The 15,398-nt window shown below is 39.7% G+C and overlaps 1 protein-coding gene across 1 annotated transcript in view; it reads right to left on the bottom strand.

Annotated features, from left to right (window-relative positions):
- BTBD8 (BTB domain containing 8) overlaps positions 1-14,377 on the bottom strand; it is a 35,912-nt gene extending 21,535 nt beyond the window's left edge. The window contains exons 1-4 of the mRNA XM_066325203.1: positions 14,247-14,377; positions 5,778-6,028; positions 4,790-4,907; positions 976-1,065 (exon numbers count right to left, since the gene is read on the bottom strand). Of these exons, the coding sequence (XP_066181300.1) occupies positions 976-1,065; positions 4,790-4,907; positions 5,778-6,028; positions 14,247-14,278 (491 nt within the window). The 5' untranslated portion in view covers positions 14,279-14,377. The remainder of the gene's footprint in view (positions 1-975; positions 1,066-4,789; positions 4,908-5,777; positions 6,029-14,246) is intronic.
- Between the last annotated feature and the right edge of the window lie 1,021 nt (positions 14,378-15,398).

Here is a 15,398-nt window from a genome sequence, read left to right as displayed (position 1 = left end):
ACAGAGAAATCAATTAGAGAGAGAAGTGTAAACACCAGAGTAATTGGTGACTATCAGCCTCTAAAACACCATAAAAACGAAGGAATAAATTAAATTGCAAATATATTGTTTTATAAGGATTTCAAAGTTATAACCAAACGAACAGATAACCTTTCTGATTTTGGTGCAGCATCATTACACTGACAAGAACCTAAAATGAACATTTAAGAAAGTATCTCTTGGCCAAGAGAGTTTGTATTAACACAAAGCAGTTATACTTTGCAGCACTGTAAGGTACACAGTTCTTTCTGAAGAAAACTGAGTCAGCCAACATCATGCCTGAAAAAGAAGCCAACATGTATATGGATGAATACTCCTTTGTTTTTAAAGGAAATTGAATGTATTTCAATGGAGTTTTCTGATTCTGAAAAGAACTAACCTAGCAGTCCTCAGCTTATTTGTGAAGTCTTAAGTATTCATCCTACAGTGACAGCTCCACTACTCTCACACAGAAAGCCACGGTGAACAAGCCCACTAGATCAAATTGCTTTAGTATATGCTGCTGGAATAAAATAATTAAATACTATGTAAGAAATATTATTTATCTTTACATTGTAAATATACTTATTGTACAAATAAGTATGAAAATTACATTGTTCAGACACTCAGAGTATTTTTCATTACATGTACAACAAGAAGTGAAAGTAAAAAATTCTCAAGTAGACTGTGAATATTAAAACATACTCTACACAAAAGGATTAGTGCCCTTCTGCTGATGAAAAAGACTTCTGAATCATCTGACAATATTAACAAATACACAACACACAGAGTTTCATCCTGGAGTCAAAACAGTACTCAGGAAATGTATCAGGCTGAAGAAAAGTGTCAAGGCATATTAATCTTCAGCGCTCTGTACACAGCACAGTTGTTACATATTTGCAGCGATTGTAAATTGCCTACCTTTGCTCCCACATGACTTGCAGAGACAACACTTACCCTTGAAGAGTGATGTGCTCTTGAGAGCTCTCAGCCCAACTTCCACTCAGCATAGCAGCAAAGTAACTAGATCTGGCACATAAAATGGCCCTGAGAGAGAAAAAGTAAACATTATTCCACTACATACAAATATTCATGATGAGACTCTTTGATAACATTGACTTAAATCTTTGCCCTTTATGCATTAAGGTGTCAGCTGTGTACTGCATGCCTTCTCTCCCAGAACGTTTGGATTTTAAAAATATGCTACAGGAAAAAACCAAACAGTACTCTATAAATTTTTCAGTTAAAGCTTGTTTTAATATGACTTTGAGGTTCACACAGAGGAAATCTATTACCACAAGCATCTTCCTTTTATTTTAAATTTCACATTTATTTCTCCTGTTTTATTTACCAAATAAGAGTAAATAACAGATTTATTAAATAGTTTATACAGCCCCATTATAAATAATTATATCCTGAACATCTTAAATTCTTCTTGTATTACAAAATGTGTATTTATCAAAATGGTAAGTATGTAAGGTCTTGTATTCAGAATTTGCTATCCACCAAAAGCCAAAAAAAATTTGCTATTAACATATGCCGAGACAATATGATGTGTTTTTACAAGAAGAGCTGTCAGTTATTTCTGTTTACACTTACTGCCCTTCTACATTTAAAAGGCACAACTGGTCATAAAACAGGGCTAATTCAATTTACTACTGCTTCCATAAAAGACAATAAAGAAACTCCAGAGCTGCAGTCTGTAGCTCAGTATCTCTACCAGTATCAGTCTTCAAAATAACAGGTAACAAGACCTTTGCAACAGGACTCTTAAGGTGAAAGAGTGGCAGAGAGGAAGACAAGATAGTGGATGAAAACTGCTTTGTGATTTCAGTTTTCCAGATCCACACCAGTTAGAGTGTTAGCCTTTATGGATCTTATCTGGCTTACTACAGCCACAGATCATATTCTCATAGATAGATTTTTTTCATGACACTTGCTAAGCTTCCTATTATTTATAAAATTAGCTCATGTCATGTATTTCCTGTGGTAGAAAAAGCAAAATGTTGTACTAGGCATGGATATCTTTCTGTTACATGTATTTGTCATCTCTTAAAATGTTTCTGAACACTCTCATTTTGCGTAGGAAGAAGTATGAAGAATACTATTTATGGCCTCTTTTCTAGTCATTTTATATTCTGTATTCTCTCATCTCTCTTCCCTCCTCCTACTTCAGAAGTCTCAATAGTTTAAATTAGAAACTTCTCGCACATTCCTCCTGTGAGTCATCCAGCAGAAATAATAACAACAAAGCTTTTACTGAACATTTCATAACTCAGTGAAATACTTCCACATATAAATGAGTATTACATCCTAACTTGAAGCGTATGAAATTCTGGGTATACACACAACCTTTTTTTTTTTTTTAAGATACAATAACACAGTATCATAGAGATATGGAATACACTTATCTCCATTTTGTTCTTCTGTTACAAATAAATTTTAGTAATGAACAGTGATCAATCAACTTCAAGGGTGTAGTTAGAGTGGATATTTCAGAGTCATTTTAAATAAGACAGGTACTCAACAGAATACGGACAAGTATGCAGTACCTAAATTTAAATTTTATCAGCATATATTTATAAAATATATGGAGATACCAAATTATTTTGAAATAACTTAATCTGTGCTTTCCAACAGTGATGGTTAGTGCCAGTTTTATTACCAAACAAATCTGACTTGCTTCATGCAGAGTTCTGTAAGAATGCAACACTAGGAAGACATAAACCAGCAACACTAAAGTCTATTGGAAGTTGTCCTGGGTTGACTATGGTGCCTCTCAATCCCCCATCGTCTGTTCTGTGTGTGCTGTAGGCTGTGTTCTGTACCTTTAAGAGTGGTTCTGAGGGTGAGCAGGGAAGAAGACGCGCGCAGTTTGTTTTTTAAAAGTGTTCACTCCTCCACATTCCTTTTTCTGGTTTTTTTTTCTCTTCTTCCTCGGGGTGTGTTCGTTGGATAGTCGGACAGCAACCAGGGAGAGGTTGTTTTTCTCCTTTTAGTTAGTTTAGCTAACTAAGGCAAAAAAGCTTCCTGAACTGTTTTTCTCTTTTTCTTGAGACTGTTTAAGTCTGCTCTGAACTGAAAACTCAGAGGATTGGGATCCAGAATCCGTAGCCCACCGGGGCCTGAACCTCGGCATTTTCCTGCACCAAAAAAGACTAAAACTAACTTCTGGCAAGAACCTCCTCAGTTTGCCATCTCTCTTTAAAGCAACAAGAAGTTTTATTGTTTAATTATTTTTTTTCATTCCTCATGTTCGTAAGCATTTTATTTGTTAAATAAATAATTTTTTCCACTTTTCTCTGAAAAAATTATTTTTCCCAAACCAACTAAAAATAAGATCATTTAAGTTTACTTCCCCAAAAAACCCCATTCAAAAGTTTCCTCCCAAATCTAACCTAAATCAAACAGAAGTTCACAAGACTTCATAAGAAAGTAAGGAATACTGATACAAGTGGTGGGAGACTCTGGGGGCCTAACCTGTCTCCTGTTTGAGAACTTAAAAAAACCCCATTACAGTAAGTAAATCATTCTGGTGCTTTCACCACAATGATATTGGAAGTTCCATTGCTCTTATAGCTCCTACTGTTCACATGACGCAGTGCTAAAATGAGCTCAAGTCCTGTGCCTGTTTCAGAACATCCTTGTTTTCTCTATGATTTACTGCCATGTTTTTTGATGCAAGTTAAACTAGATACATAGCTCCAGGCAGTAAGTGGCCTAAATTAAAGAAGCTCTGCTGATAGACGCTCTTATTGCATTATTTTTCCTGCATCAAAGCATTTGTTTCTCAAACTTACATATCTGAGAACGTAAAACATAGGCCTAAAGAAACACATTTTTTACTACACTTCATTCTGAAAGTGTAACATATATCCAAATACCCACACAATTATGACATATCTTCTATAAAGATATTATAATGTCAGTAATAAACACTACCTCCCTCCCAGTTCTGTGTTGAGAAAGTACTAAAAGTAATGGAGGGTTTTTATAGTCCCTCTCAGTTACTTAATATACTCAAAGAGAACAAAATCCAGGCTGTCTAGTTTCCTATCTCTTATGCAAAGGGACTTATATCAAACATACAAAGAATGGTACTGGCATTTTAATTTGCTTTCCCAAGCCACAGGAGCACAATAAGCCAAAGTTCTTAAACGGTCTTGGACTTTTGATCTAGGAGAGGCTCCTGAACAATCTTTGCATGTACATAACTGAAGTAACGAAAGTAAAACCAGATTTTGTATGCACAGATTCTGAAGAGCCAAAACAAAAATTAATACTCAATAAATTTTCTGCCTATATGGAAATTTTATTCAGCATTAACTGCATAGTTTATTAGTAGTCTTCTCATTTTCTTTACAGAGCACAGATTATTTTTTATTATTTTGTATTTTCATAAATATATATATAAAGTTAGGAGAAAATCTACAAGTATTTCCATGAGTATATACTCAATATATGAGTTTACAGTGGCAATCCTAGAAGTGCTAAAAGTGCAGTTGTTGTTGATATTAAATTCTATATTCCATATAGAATATAAATTATCATCAACAACAACTATATTCCAAAATAGTTGTTGTTGATGATAAATTATATTCATTAGTATCACAGTACAGCCACTCCACACATAAGACCTAAAAGCTTTAACAATTCAGAGATAGGGAACAGCACCAGCAATAACTTCTTACAGATACACATTTTATAACAGCAGCATTTTATACAAGATGGTTATTGATTGAAAATCTTTTTACTGTAAATATTTATGTACCTGTGAGCTTGAAAATCTTTGCCTTCTACACAAATATTAATATCTGGACAACAGCACTTCTTGTAGAGCATCAATAAGTCTTCTCCTAAGACAGACGCAGTTTCTACTTTGGAATTACCTGCATATAGGGAGAAAAAGCTGTTTTCACTTTGTCAGGTGTACAAGAGACTGTTGACAGTGCAGACAAAATATTTGAAAATAATCTGACATAATTACATTTTTTATTACTGCATATTCAAGCTGGGATTTTCCTTGAAAAGTTTTCCAAACATTGCTTTTTACTTCTTATTTTGACTTACCAGAAACTTGACCAATGCTCCCTATTTAGTATCTACAGAAGAAGTGCTACAGTTACTCTTCCATAAGACTAAGCACACAGGTAATTTTTTTCAGCAGAGGTCCCAAACCTCTGCATTCAAAGGAGTAGCCCCTGAGGAAATCTGGGGTCATGCTGTGCTACAGGCTCCCACCTGAGCAGATCTGCTGCTTGAGCCCCTGTCACTGACACAGTTGTAGCAGCCAGCACCTCTGGGGAAGATACAGTTAAACATTTCCTTGTATTATTTCATTCAGAGCTGTAGTATGGAAGGTTCTGAAAGCTTCCAGAACCCTCATAAAACAACAGTGGAAGCAGTGCAATTTGTTAGGAAAGGAAAACAAGGGAGATACTCTGCTGTGTGCAAGTCCCACGTGATGAGGAGTAGAGCTCACTGTATTCCAGGGAAAAGACAGGACATGGTGATGACCATGCCTGATGCCTGGCAATTCCAGATTTATTATACCACACATTGGCTGGGAACTGTGCCTGCCTAACTTCTGCAGCAATTCATTTCTTCATAGGATGAGACAATGAGGTGGGCCATAGAAAAGAAAATCCAGCTGTACTGTAACAATAGTGTTAATTTTGCCTGCATTTTTACAACTGTAGAAGTATTTGAACAACTATTTAAAAGACAAAAAGAGAAAAAAAGTGTAATTCCAAACCTACCTGCAGCGGCTTTGTCACTTTCTGCATCAACGACTGCTTCTGGAATTTCTTCCTCAATACCAGACAAACAAACAACTTCTTTCTGCACAGCTCCACTTGGACTGTTCTGATCAACTGGTGGTGTTCTGCTTTGTCCAAGACAATTTACATTTTTTTGAGCCTTCTGAAGAGTAGCAGTGTTGCTTTCTTGTATTTTCCTCATTAACAGCTCCTCAATTTCTTTAAGGTTTATATCAGATGAATACAGAATCCTAGAAGATGACACTAATTTTTACTGCCATAATTTTTAATTGAAGAAAACAAATTAAAAATTACTTGTTTTAACTGTAACAAAATTCATAACCAGAAAACAGAGTTGGACTCTCCAGTGCTTAAAAAACCAACCTTTTTGAAAATATATCTCTGGAAAACCTATTTCTGCAAATGCTTGAAAAACAAACAAACACCACAAAGTATCAAAACCTTCTAACATCAATACTACAGTAAAAAAGTAATAAAAACTGTATAGAGATATAAATGAATTGGAGAAATAAATTTTCATTTCAAAGGAAGCACTTAAAGCACAAAAATTTGCAGTTAAGAAAGATTAGCCAAGAACTTTCACTTTGCCCATCTAGTAATTCCAGCTTCCCACTTTGCCATCTGTTTCACCAGCTTATTTTTGGCTCAGGATCTGGAAAGGCTAACAAAGCCTGCAGTCTGTGACTGCAAAGATCTCACATTTCTAGAAACATACCACACTCTAGCACAGATAACATGTTTTATCCTTGGTTTCGTACCATCCTAGATTAAGTTAACAAAGTTTAACAGAAGAGCTACAGTTCCTCTGGATGTAACAGAAATATTCACAGATCTCCTTTAGTCACTCATTCCATGGCAAAGAGGCTTTTCTGCTAAAACAGAACAGTCATTTGAGTGTGTTTGAACACTGACAGGGCAGAGAAAAAATACAAAGAAATCATCTTCCTAAGTCCTGTATTTAAAGGACTGAGAATTTTTTTCTTTTGTCTTCTCACTTGAGAAGAGACAAGAATGTAGGGAATGAGAATGTTAGTATTTTCTCAGATTCTGAAAGCAAGCGTCAGGAAAGGATGTAACAGGAACAGTAAGATTTCACACGGAAAGAGTAAGATCAGTGGACCTTTTTTATGTATGATTTTAAGGTCGTTGTGTATATATGTGCTTTCAGAACTCCTAACGTGTGAACTGACCCTCTATTGCTTTTCAGAAATAAAGTGCTTTTCAACCTATCATAGTAATAGCACGAGGGAAAGACAAGTAATAACATGCCATATTACCAAGAATGGGAGCAAAAGTTGCTTGATGGAGCAGGGAAACTTAGCAATTCTTTAGAAAATTCAAAACCACGACTTCCACACATTTTTCCCCATTCACTGTGCTTCACAGTAGGTAACATCTGTGTTTTACAGCTCTAAGGCAGTAGGAATCAAGAATAGAAATTCAGAATAGAAACTCAGTTAAGCTGGAGATTTTGAAATTCCACAGAAGTATCCTGAAGTTTTGTCTTCAAGTTTTTGTCCAAGTTAGACCGTCCAAGAACTGTGACTTAAAGTGACATAGACAATGCCAGAACTAGGAAAAAAAAAATCCAATAATTTGCACTTTATCCCTCCATCTTCAACAGATGTAAGCTAATACCACAATTACATAAGTACGCTGGTCACGTACTGAATTTTAAAAACTGCAGGAAGTTCCCTAGGAAGGATTTGTTGGAAAAAAAAAAAATTGCCATTGAACATGTTAGGCTAAATTTGCACTGGAACTTCTCTTATTCACCTTTCTGTTGCTAAAGAGCTTCTGGATATTTAACATGTAGACAGTACAAGTTGACTTTGAGGGAGAAAGAAAATCAGCAGCAACAGATAGAGTGTTTTGGCATAAATTAATTATTTTAATAGTCTTTCTTACTTTCTGCAGTAACAGAAAAACATCCATAGGGAATCTCATAAGCTAGGAAATGAGGCAACAATCTCCTGGGAATGCTCAAGCTATTTTCAGAGAATCTACTTAAGAAACCTCGGGAATGCGATTAATTTTGTTATCACTAGGCTTCAGTCAATAAAAACAGCATCCTTACCACAACTAGGAACTCAGTAAATAAAACAAAAAAGTGGCATTTTAAATGAGAATTAAATAGCTGGTTTCTGGATCTAAAAAAGTTAATTCTATTTTAAATAAGTTTTTCCTGTAAAAAGTCAAGAAACTTTGACTCTTTCAGTTAACATTTAAAATCCAGTGACATACCTGGATTTATTACTTCCGGAAATTCAGTGGGTTATCTTAATATTGAGTTCTGCTTAATACAGACTGTAAATTTACTTCTTTGAAAGAGTCATGGATGCACCCATCATTTTGCTTCACAGACAACAAAATGATTTTGGCACATCTTTTACAAGTTTCCTTTTATCTCAGTAAATCCCATTAGATGTTTCCACGATGCAAGATTCTGCAGTTTTCTGTAACCTGCTAAAAAACTTTGCTTGGCTGCAAATCTGTATTTTATAGGCTTACTTCTAAAGCAGAGTGAAGTTTTCTAGACTGTCTCCTCCAGAGTATTAAATGGTGCCTTTCTGCATAAATAAGAGCTAGACAAATCTGGCATCCTTGGACCTTGGAGCTCAGATGGTTTAGTTATAATGTAAAACCACCTCTTCAAAGCAGTTGCTTTAAGAATCCAGGACTGCTACTGCAGAATTGTATTAGGAATAGTTTTTTAAAGCTATTCCAAACCTCTTGAGCAGGCATCATTCAATGTGCCATCCTAGTTTTATTATCTAAAGAGCAGAAGACAACAATTCTATAAGGTTATAAATCTCTTCTTTACATCAGACAGAGGTGTATCATGACAAGGTGATCCCCAGAGCCTTTTCTTCTCCAGGCTGAACAACTCCAACTCTCTCAACCTGTCTGCATGGGAGAGGTGTTCCAGACCTCTGACCAGCTTTATTGCCCCTCTCTTGACTCATTCCAACAGTGTTTCTCATGCTGGGTTCCCAGAGCTGGATGAGCACTCCAGGTGGAGACTCAGGAGAGCGGACCAGAGGGGCAGAGTCACCTCCATGCCCATGCTGGCCACGCTGCTTCAGCTGCAGCCCAGGATGGGGTTGGTTTTCTGGGCTGTGAGTGCACACTGCTGGCTCATGCTGAGCACCTTGTCAACTGACTAGAACTCTGAGTGTGACCATCCAACCAATTCCTTATCCACTAAATGATCCCTCTGTCAAATCCAAGCCTCTCAAACTGAGAAATAAGAATGTCATAATAACCAGATTATCACCAAAGTATCTTCTGCACATGTGTGAAATACAGATTATACAGTTTCATTTAAACAGTTACCACAATTAAATGCCAAAATGAAACCCAAATCTATTTACTTCTATTAATTACAATAAAACCAATACAGGAAGCCTTTGAACCACTGCATGCCCAGAATTTTAATGCACCCACATCTAGCAAACCCAGCTGCAGCAAATACTCTCATGTACTGCATTTAGTCTTTCTAGACTTGCAAAAAAATTTCAGCAATACACCTAAAGCAGAGCATATTCATTGTCTAAGTTAGGCATTTCATACTCATAACTTCAACCTACCCTAACCACTTATGCTTCTTCCCTTTCCCTTCAGATTTATTAAAAGAACTGTATGCTTGATTTTTTTGTCAAGATGGTTAACTTAATGGATTTCTTGAGGTAGGTGTTTCAGTGAATTTCTTCTCATGAGATGCAACATCTCCTTCACTACCTCACACAGGTGCTGATTAAATTTTCTAATTTCATGTGAAAGGTATGCATTTCAGGACAATCTGACCCTTAAACAGTCATGGCCCAGTGAAAGGTTTCTGTTTCTCACAGACTAATTTTTTTTCTTCCTTTGGGCATAAATCCATTGCATTAAGATATTATGTTTCCAACGCATTACACCCCTACTGAATATATTGTGACTTGACAGTTCAGCTACTCAACTGCCTCTGAGAAGCTGAGATTAGATATAAACATGGATCCAAAAAAATACAGTAAAAAAAGAGACAAACTTATTGTTTCTGTGTATGTGGAAGGGAGAGAAGATTGCCATTGTCTGGCATGTGTTTAAAGCCGTTTTTATCAAAATAAACAAGTCATCGTGGTGAAGTCTTTCTTTCCCCAACAGGATCTAGGACAAAATCTAAGATACAAGCTTCATGTTCTCCTTAACAAAGTCTAATTCTTCTCAATGACTAACTTAGCTCCTATTTGTAACTACAGAAAATGAACTTGATGCCGTAGTGACAGACCAGAGAACACAGTTGTAAGAACAAATGTAGGGAAAAGTTAAAACACCTTAAGTTTTCAAAATGAGCAGATTCCTTAATCTCTTAACTTTGTTTCACAGTAATTTGATTTTGACTTTCTCACTTCTCATTGTTACAGTAGAAATAACTTTTAGCAGAGCATTTTAATTTCCACAACTCAGGAATCATTGTTTCACAATGTTTAAGACAGTCGCATCACATCTCCCATATTGCCACATTTGTAGGGCAAGGCTTGTTAATTTTAGTTGTTTTGGGAGGGATGATTTTTTCAGCTGTACTGTTGACTCCCTTACGTCTTAATGCAGGAAAATAATAGCTGTTGTGCCAAAAAATCCACCTTCAAGTGCCACAAAAAGCCCTTTTCACAGCTGATTTGTTTTCAAGTTCCATGAATCAGTCATTTAGAGAAGATAGTCTTTACGTGGTAGGCTGCACCACATCAATAGGCACGACTGATAAAAGGATAGAAGGGAAGGCCCGTATCGGAATATTCTGTAAAAACGACAAAATTCCAACAACATGTGAGGTAGGCTATTCTTAAATAAAATGGTCTGCAACCATAACCCACTGGGGGAATACACAAGCAAATATATAAACAGTAGGATTGCTGAGGAATAAACATAAAGGAATTCAGTATACCTATGCATAACTCAGATTTGTTGTCACCAAAACAGCCATTATCCAATAGGGACTATGATAATTTAGCAATCAGGAAGAAACTCATAGATAATTTATTTAAAGAACTATTTCCCTTTTTCACTACTTTGTAGTCCATTGTTATCTAGTGGAACTCTAACTGGGTTAGACTGCATTTAAAGAACAAATTTTCACAAACTTTGGTGTAACTCGTTTATGAAAACCTCACATACAAGATAATATCACACTGGAAATAGTGCTAAGCCATCACCTTCTGTAGTGTCAGTATGATGCTGTATAGTTTTAACAGGTACCCCACTTTATGGTTTGGGGTTCTTTTCCCCTGCACACAGAAAAGAATCTGATAGACATGAGCAACACTGAGTTTGCAAGAGGTGTGGCTAGGTGGCAGATGAAACAGAACAATGCTCTAGGGTATCTGTTGTACTCATAGCAGTTACTATAGCTAATGATTTTTTATACAGAGGAATGGTGTGCATACACAGACTTCACAGAAAAAAGTTATTGTCATAATGCTGTCTAGAGCTTACCTTCTAAAACGTTTCTGCCTGCACTTAAGCAAGATGCAGCATCCTTGTCCTGCCTGATACAGAATTCTACAAGCCTAACATGGTCGAAGGCTTGGCTGGTTGACTTTGAATCAACTGCTGGTATTGCGAACTAAACCCTGTGGCAGTAAATACCACAATGACAATCGTATTCCTTTGTATTTTATTGTTTTTATTGTTGTTTAACTGGATCTCACTGCCATTAGGGCCTTCTCTATCCTTCCTTGTATCAGACCCCTCTAATAGAAATATTAAGAGACAATGCCTAGATTTTCATTGTTAAAGCAGTATTTTGTCTAACTGCAAGAGAAAATAAACAGCAGTTTGCCTCTCGGCAGGCAAGACGGTAATGATCTAATCATCTGTGACAGTCAGGCATCCTTCAGGGATGCTAAGTTTCTCTTTTTGAGGCACACTGCAGAACCCTGCCTAGGCAATCATCTTCAGCCATCAATGTTCTTGCAACCATTGACATTTTTCTAGCTGTGTCCCAAAGAATGACAGAAGGATATTGGAGGGCAGAGTCAATATTACATTAACTTCACCAGGCAAAAACATAGTGTCTACAAGATGGTTGCTGCACATCTGGGGACCAGAAGTTTTTTCCTGGTGTCCTCAGATAGTGCAAATGTACAGAGGGAAACAAAGCACCACTTAGTTGCTCATCTACTTTGTGCTGAGGCTATGCAGAAAGATCAGCATGAATTTTTCTATGTCCTATCTCCTGCTCAAAACAGGAGGCAAGAAGAGCTGCACAGCCTTCAGCACAAGTGACACGTAGCCCACTTCATCCCTCCTGATGAGGAGGGACAGCGGCCCAAAGGAAGCATGCCTCACTGAGACACAGGCCAGATAAAGCTCGTGAGAAAATAAAGTCCCCAAATCCCCATGGAAAAATACTTTTTACTCAGGAAAATATAAGCAAAGCTGAATACAAACAGGAAAAAGAATGAGAATTTGTCATAGCTTTGATGAACTCTGCAATACTATTACTAGTATTCCACTGTCCATATATACAAGAAACCAGAACTTTTGTAGAACACAGTAACTTCCTCTCAGGGGCTCAGCTGCAGCTACGGGTCTCTGTTACAATTCATCGTGGCAGTTCACATGCTCCAAAGACTAGGCTGGCTTCCAGTAAAACTAAAGTTCCAATTTAAGGCACTGTTTTGAACTTACGAAGATCTAACTAATTTGCATCTTAACAACAAGAAAACACTGAGGTTCAGCAGCCGTTGATACTACTTGATCATCAGAACAGTGGATTAGGCTAGGCTCTTTTCAACCAATCCTTTCTTCAAATGAGTTCATGGTTGTCAGACTTCAGTGCACTCTGTAAGCAGGAATTTCTACAGAATGTGCTAGGTTAAAAAGCACCAAAGGCTAAGTTAAGAAAAGCAATTATCTTGCATAGCACACTTCATACACAGCTTAGAACATCTGGGGAGGTTCATTTGAAAATTCTAAATTCACTGTGAAAAGACACAAGGTTTACAATAATTTGAGCTGAGTTTAAAGGTGTTTTCCAATACCATGCTTTTTGGAGAACATGCAGGACTCCAGACATCATTCCTTGCCTTGCAGCAAGCACAGACAAAATTGAAAGCAAGTATCATATTAAGTGCTTACCACTTATTAAGTGCTTACCATTAGGAATACAAACCCCTGATATAACAGTATATAAATAATTATTCAGACTAATTATTTCAAAATTAATTTGATTTTTTAAAAAAAATGCATTATGATGCTTTTCCATTAAATTTTTCTGTAACACTACTTACAAGAATGTGAAAGAAATTAATGATATCATAATAACAATGGAATGAGGAAAATACAAGACAAAATCCATGCTGTTTTGTTTCTTACCACTTGTTTTGCTAATGCTCCCACCAGGCTGTGGCAGCAACCCAACAAATGCCTGGTAATCAACTCCACTACAAGGATTCTATGTTTCAGATATTACTCAGGTTTCAGAAAGTTTTCTTTCATAATTAGGGTGTGTTTCAGGCACTAAACTTTTAAACTGCAACAGTATCCCGTTGCTGTTGGCAACAATCTCAGGAGCCTGCAAGTACCTACATTTTCTAGGCACATCCTGAATTCACGTGAAATCCCAGAATGATTTCTTTCTGCCGCTTTGCTCCTGGTGCATTCCTGTAAGTGCCGATCCGCTCTAACACCAACTCTTTTTTAGGGAAAGTAGGTGGCACCACCACAGCTTTGTTAGAGAAAAGCAGTTCTTTGAAAAAAGGATTAGAGGTGCTTGTAAGAAGGAGGATTGCAAGGGCTGGTGGCAGGACCGGCCAACACCCCTCTTGTAACTCACTTAAGGTTTGGAGCAAGACATAGATGTTGCATATGTGGCAATGGGAAAAAGGCTGGCAGTGCAAAAACATACCGGCCCTTGCACTAGTCCCTGGGGAGCAGGCAGCCCACACATCTTCCTCTGGGATCCCAGTCTCCATCAAAGCTATGCTGTGTTTGGCCTGGCCCACGGTTCACTAGGACTTGAGAGAGGAGTTCCAAACTCAGTGCATTTTCATCCAGCTTGCCGAAGTTCTCCTAGATTCCTATACCCATAACTTTTTAAAACATGAGCAGAGAGTAGGTTTTATTTGCTGCTTTCATCTGGGCATCTAGCTAAAAGGGGTTTTAGTACACACAATCTCAAAAGATTTTTGCTGGCTTTTTCTTTTTGTATTACGAGTCCTTTACATACCATAAAAACGCACGCTAAGGTGCAGAGTACAGCCATGTGCCACCAGCAGAAGGACAAAGGCAGAGGAAAAGAAAGAAGTTACAGAAAAGTCCTCTGCAAACTCTGCAAGAAGGCTGTGAGGGTACTGCCTTGAATGGGAAAAGCTTTAAAACAGGTGCTAGCACTGGGAAAATGAAGAGGAAGGACACAACAGAGGCGGTGCCGGGGCCAACCCATCAATCCTGCCGCGCACTCACCGCAGGAATTCCCGTAACTCCGCGCGTTCCATGCCGTCCAGCTGCAGCTGCTTCCCCGCCAGAGCTTCGCAAAGCAGCGGCGCCCGCGCCAGCAGCACCGCCCGGTGCAGCCGCACCTCCTCGTCGCCTACTTGGAAGGTCACGTCGGAGTGGGTCCCCTCGGCCAGCATCCTGCGGGACGGCACCGTTACCGCGAGTCCCCGCCCCACCCGGGGCCGCCCGCCGCCCCGCGCCCACCTGTCGAGGTCCTGCCGGAGCTGCTCGGCCAGCGCCTCCTTCAGCCGCTGCCGCTCCGCCGCCGCCGGGCCGGAGCCCTTCGGCGCCGCGCCACCGCCGCAGCGCGCCATGTGCCGGCTGCCACTCCGCCCCGCGCCCGGCACGGCGACAGACGCGCGGGGCGGCACTGCCAGTCGGTGCCTTGGCGGCCGCACCGCCGGAAACCAGCGGGACGGCGCTCGGGCAGTAAGCGATCCCGGAGCGACAACAACATGGAACGCGCGCCCTGGCGAACGCGGTACCCTCCCCTCTCCGCTCGCGGGGCGGGGCTAGCAGGGGCCTCCGCCAATGAGAGCTCGCGGCACTGGCCCCGCCCCCGGCAGACAACCCGAGGGGGCGTGGTCTAACCCATGGGGCGGGGCCCCGGTCTGCCGAGTGCGTGTGCCGCCGGGAGGGCGCCCCCTGCCGCCCAGCCGCAGGCCGTTCCCGCCTCGCCCTCGAGGGCAGCGCCCTCATGCGCGGGGCCCGTGTTCCCGGCCGCCCTGGCTGTGCCCGTGCCCTCTGCCCGTGCCCTGTGTCCCTGCACTGTGCCCCTGCCGCTACCCTGTGCCCCTGCCCTGTGCCCTGTGCCCCTGCCGCAGGGCCGCAGGGAAGGAAGCGGGCTGCAGCCTCCAGCCGGCCGGTGCTCTGCAGGAAAATCCCTTCTCCCCAGCACTGGCTGTCTTGCCAGATCAAAACTAGTGCGCAGGTGATAGAAGTCTCTCTGTGCCACCTCCTGAGACAAGGGAGAGCCTTTCCAGTTTCATAGTGTAAGTAAGAGAAACACATGACCATTTGAGTTGATAAGTGCTGAAAGTATTCAGGGAAAATTGCTTGAAAGGCAGGTACCAGTGGTGGCTGTAAGGAGGCAAGTTCAACACTATTGTCATGACCCTG

The sequence above is a fragment of the Sylvia atricapilla genome, chromosome 9, assembly GCF_009819655.1.
Source record: "Sylvia atricapilla isolate bSylAtr1 chromosome 9, bSylAtr1.pri, whole genome shotgun sequence".
Taxonomy (NCBI): Eukaryota; Metazoa; Chordata; class Aves; order Passeriformes; family Sylviidae; genus Sylvia; species Sylvia atricapilla.
Note: the sequence above shows the minus strand (reverse complement) of the source record. Positions and strands in the feature narration are given on the sequence as shown.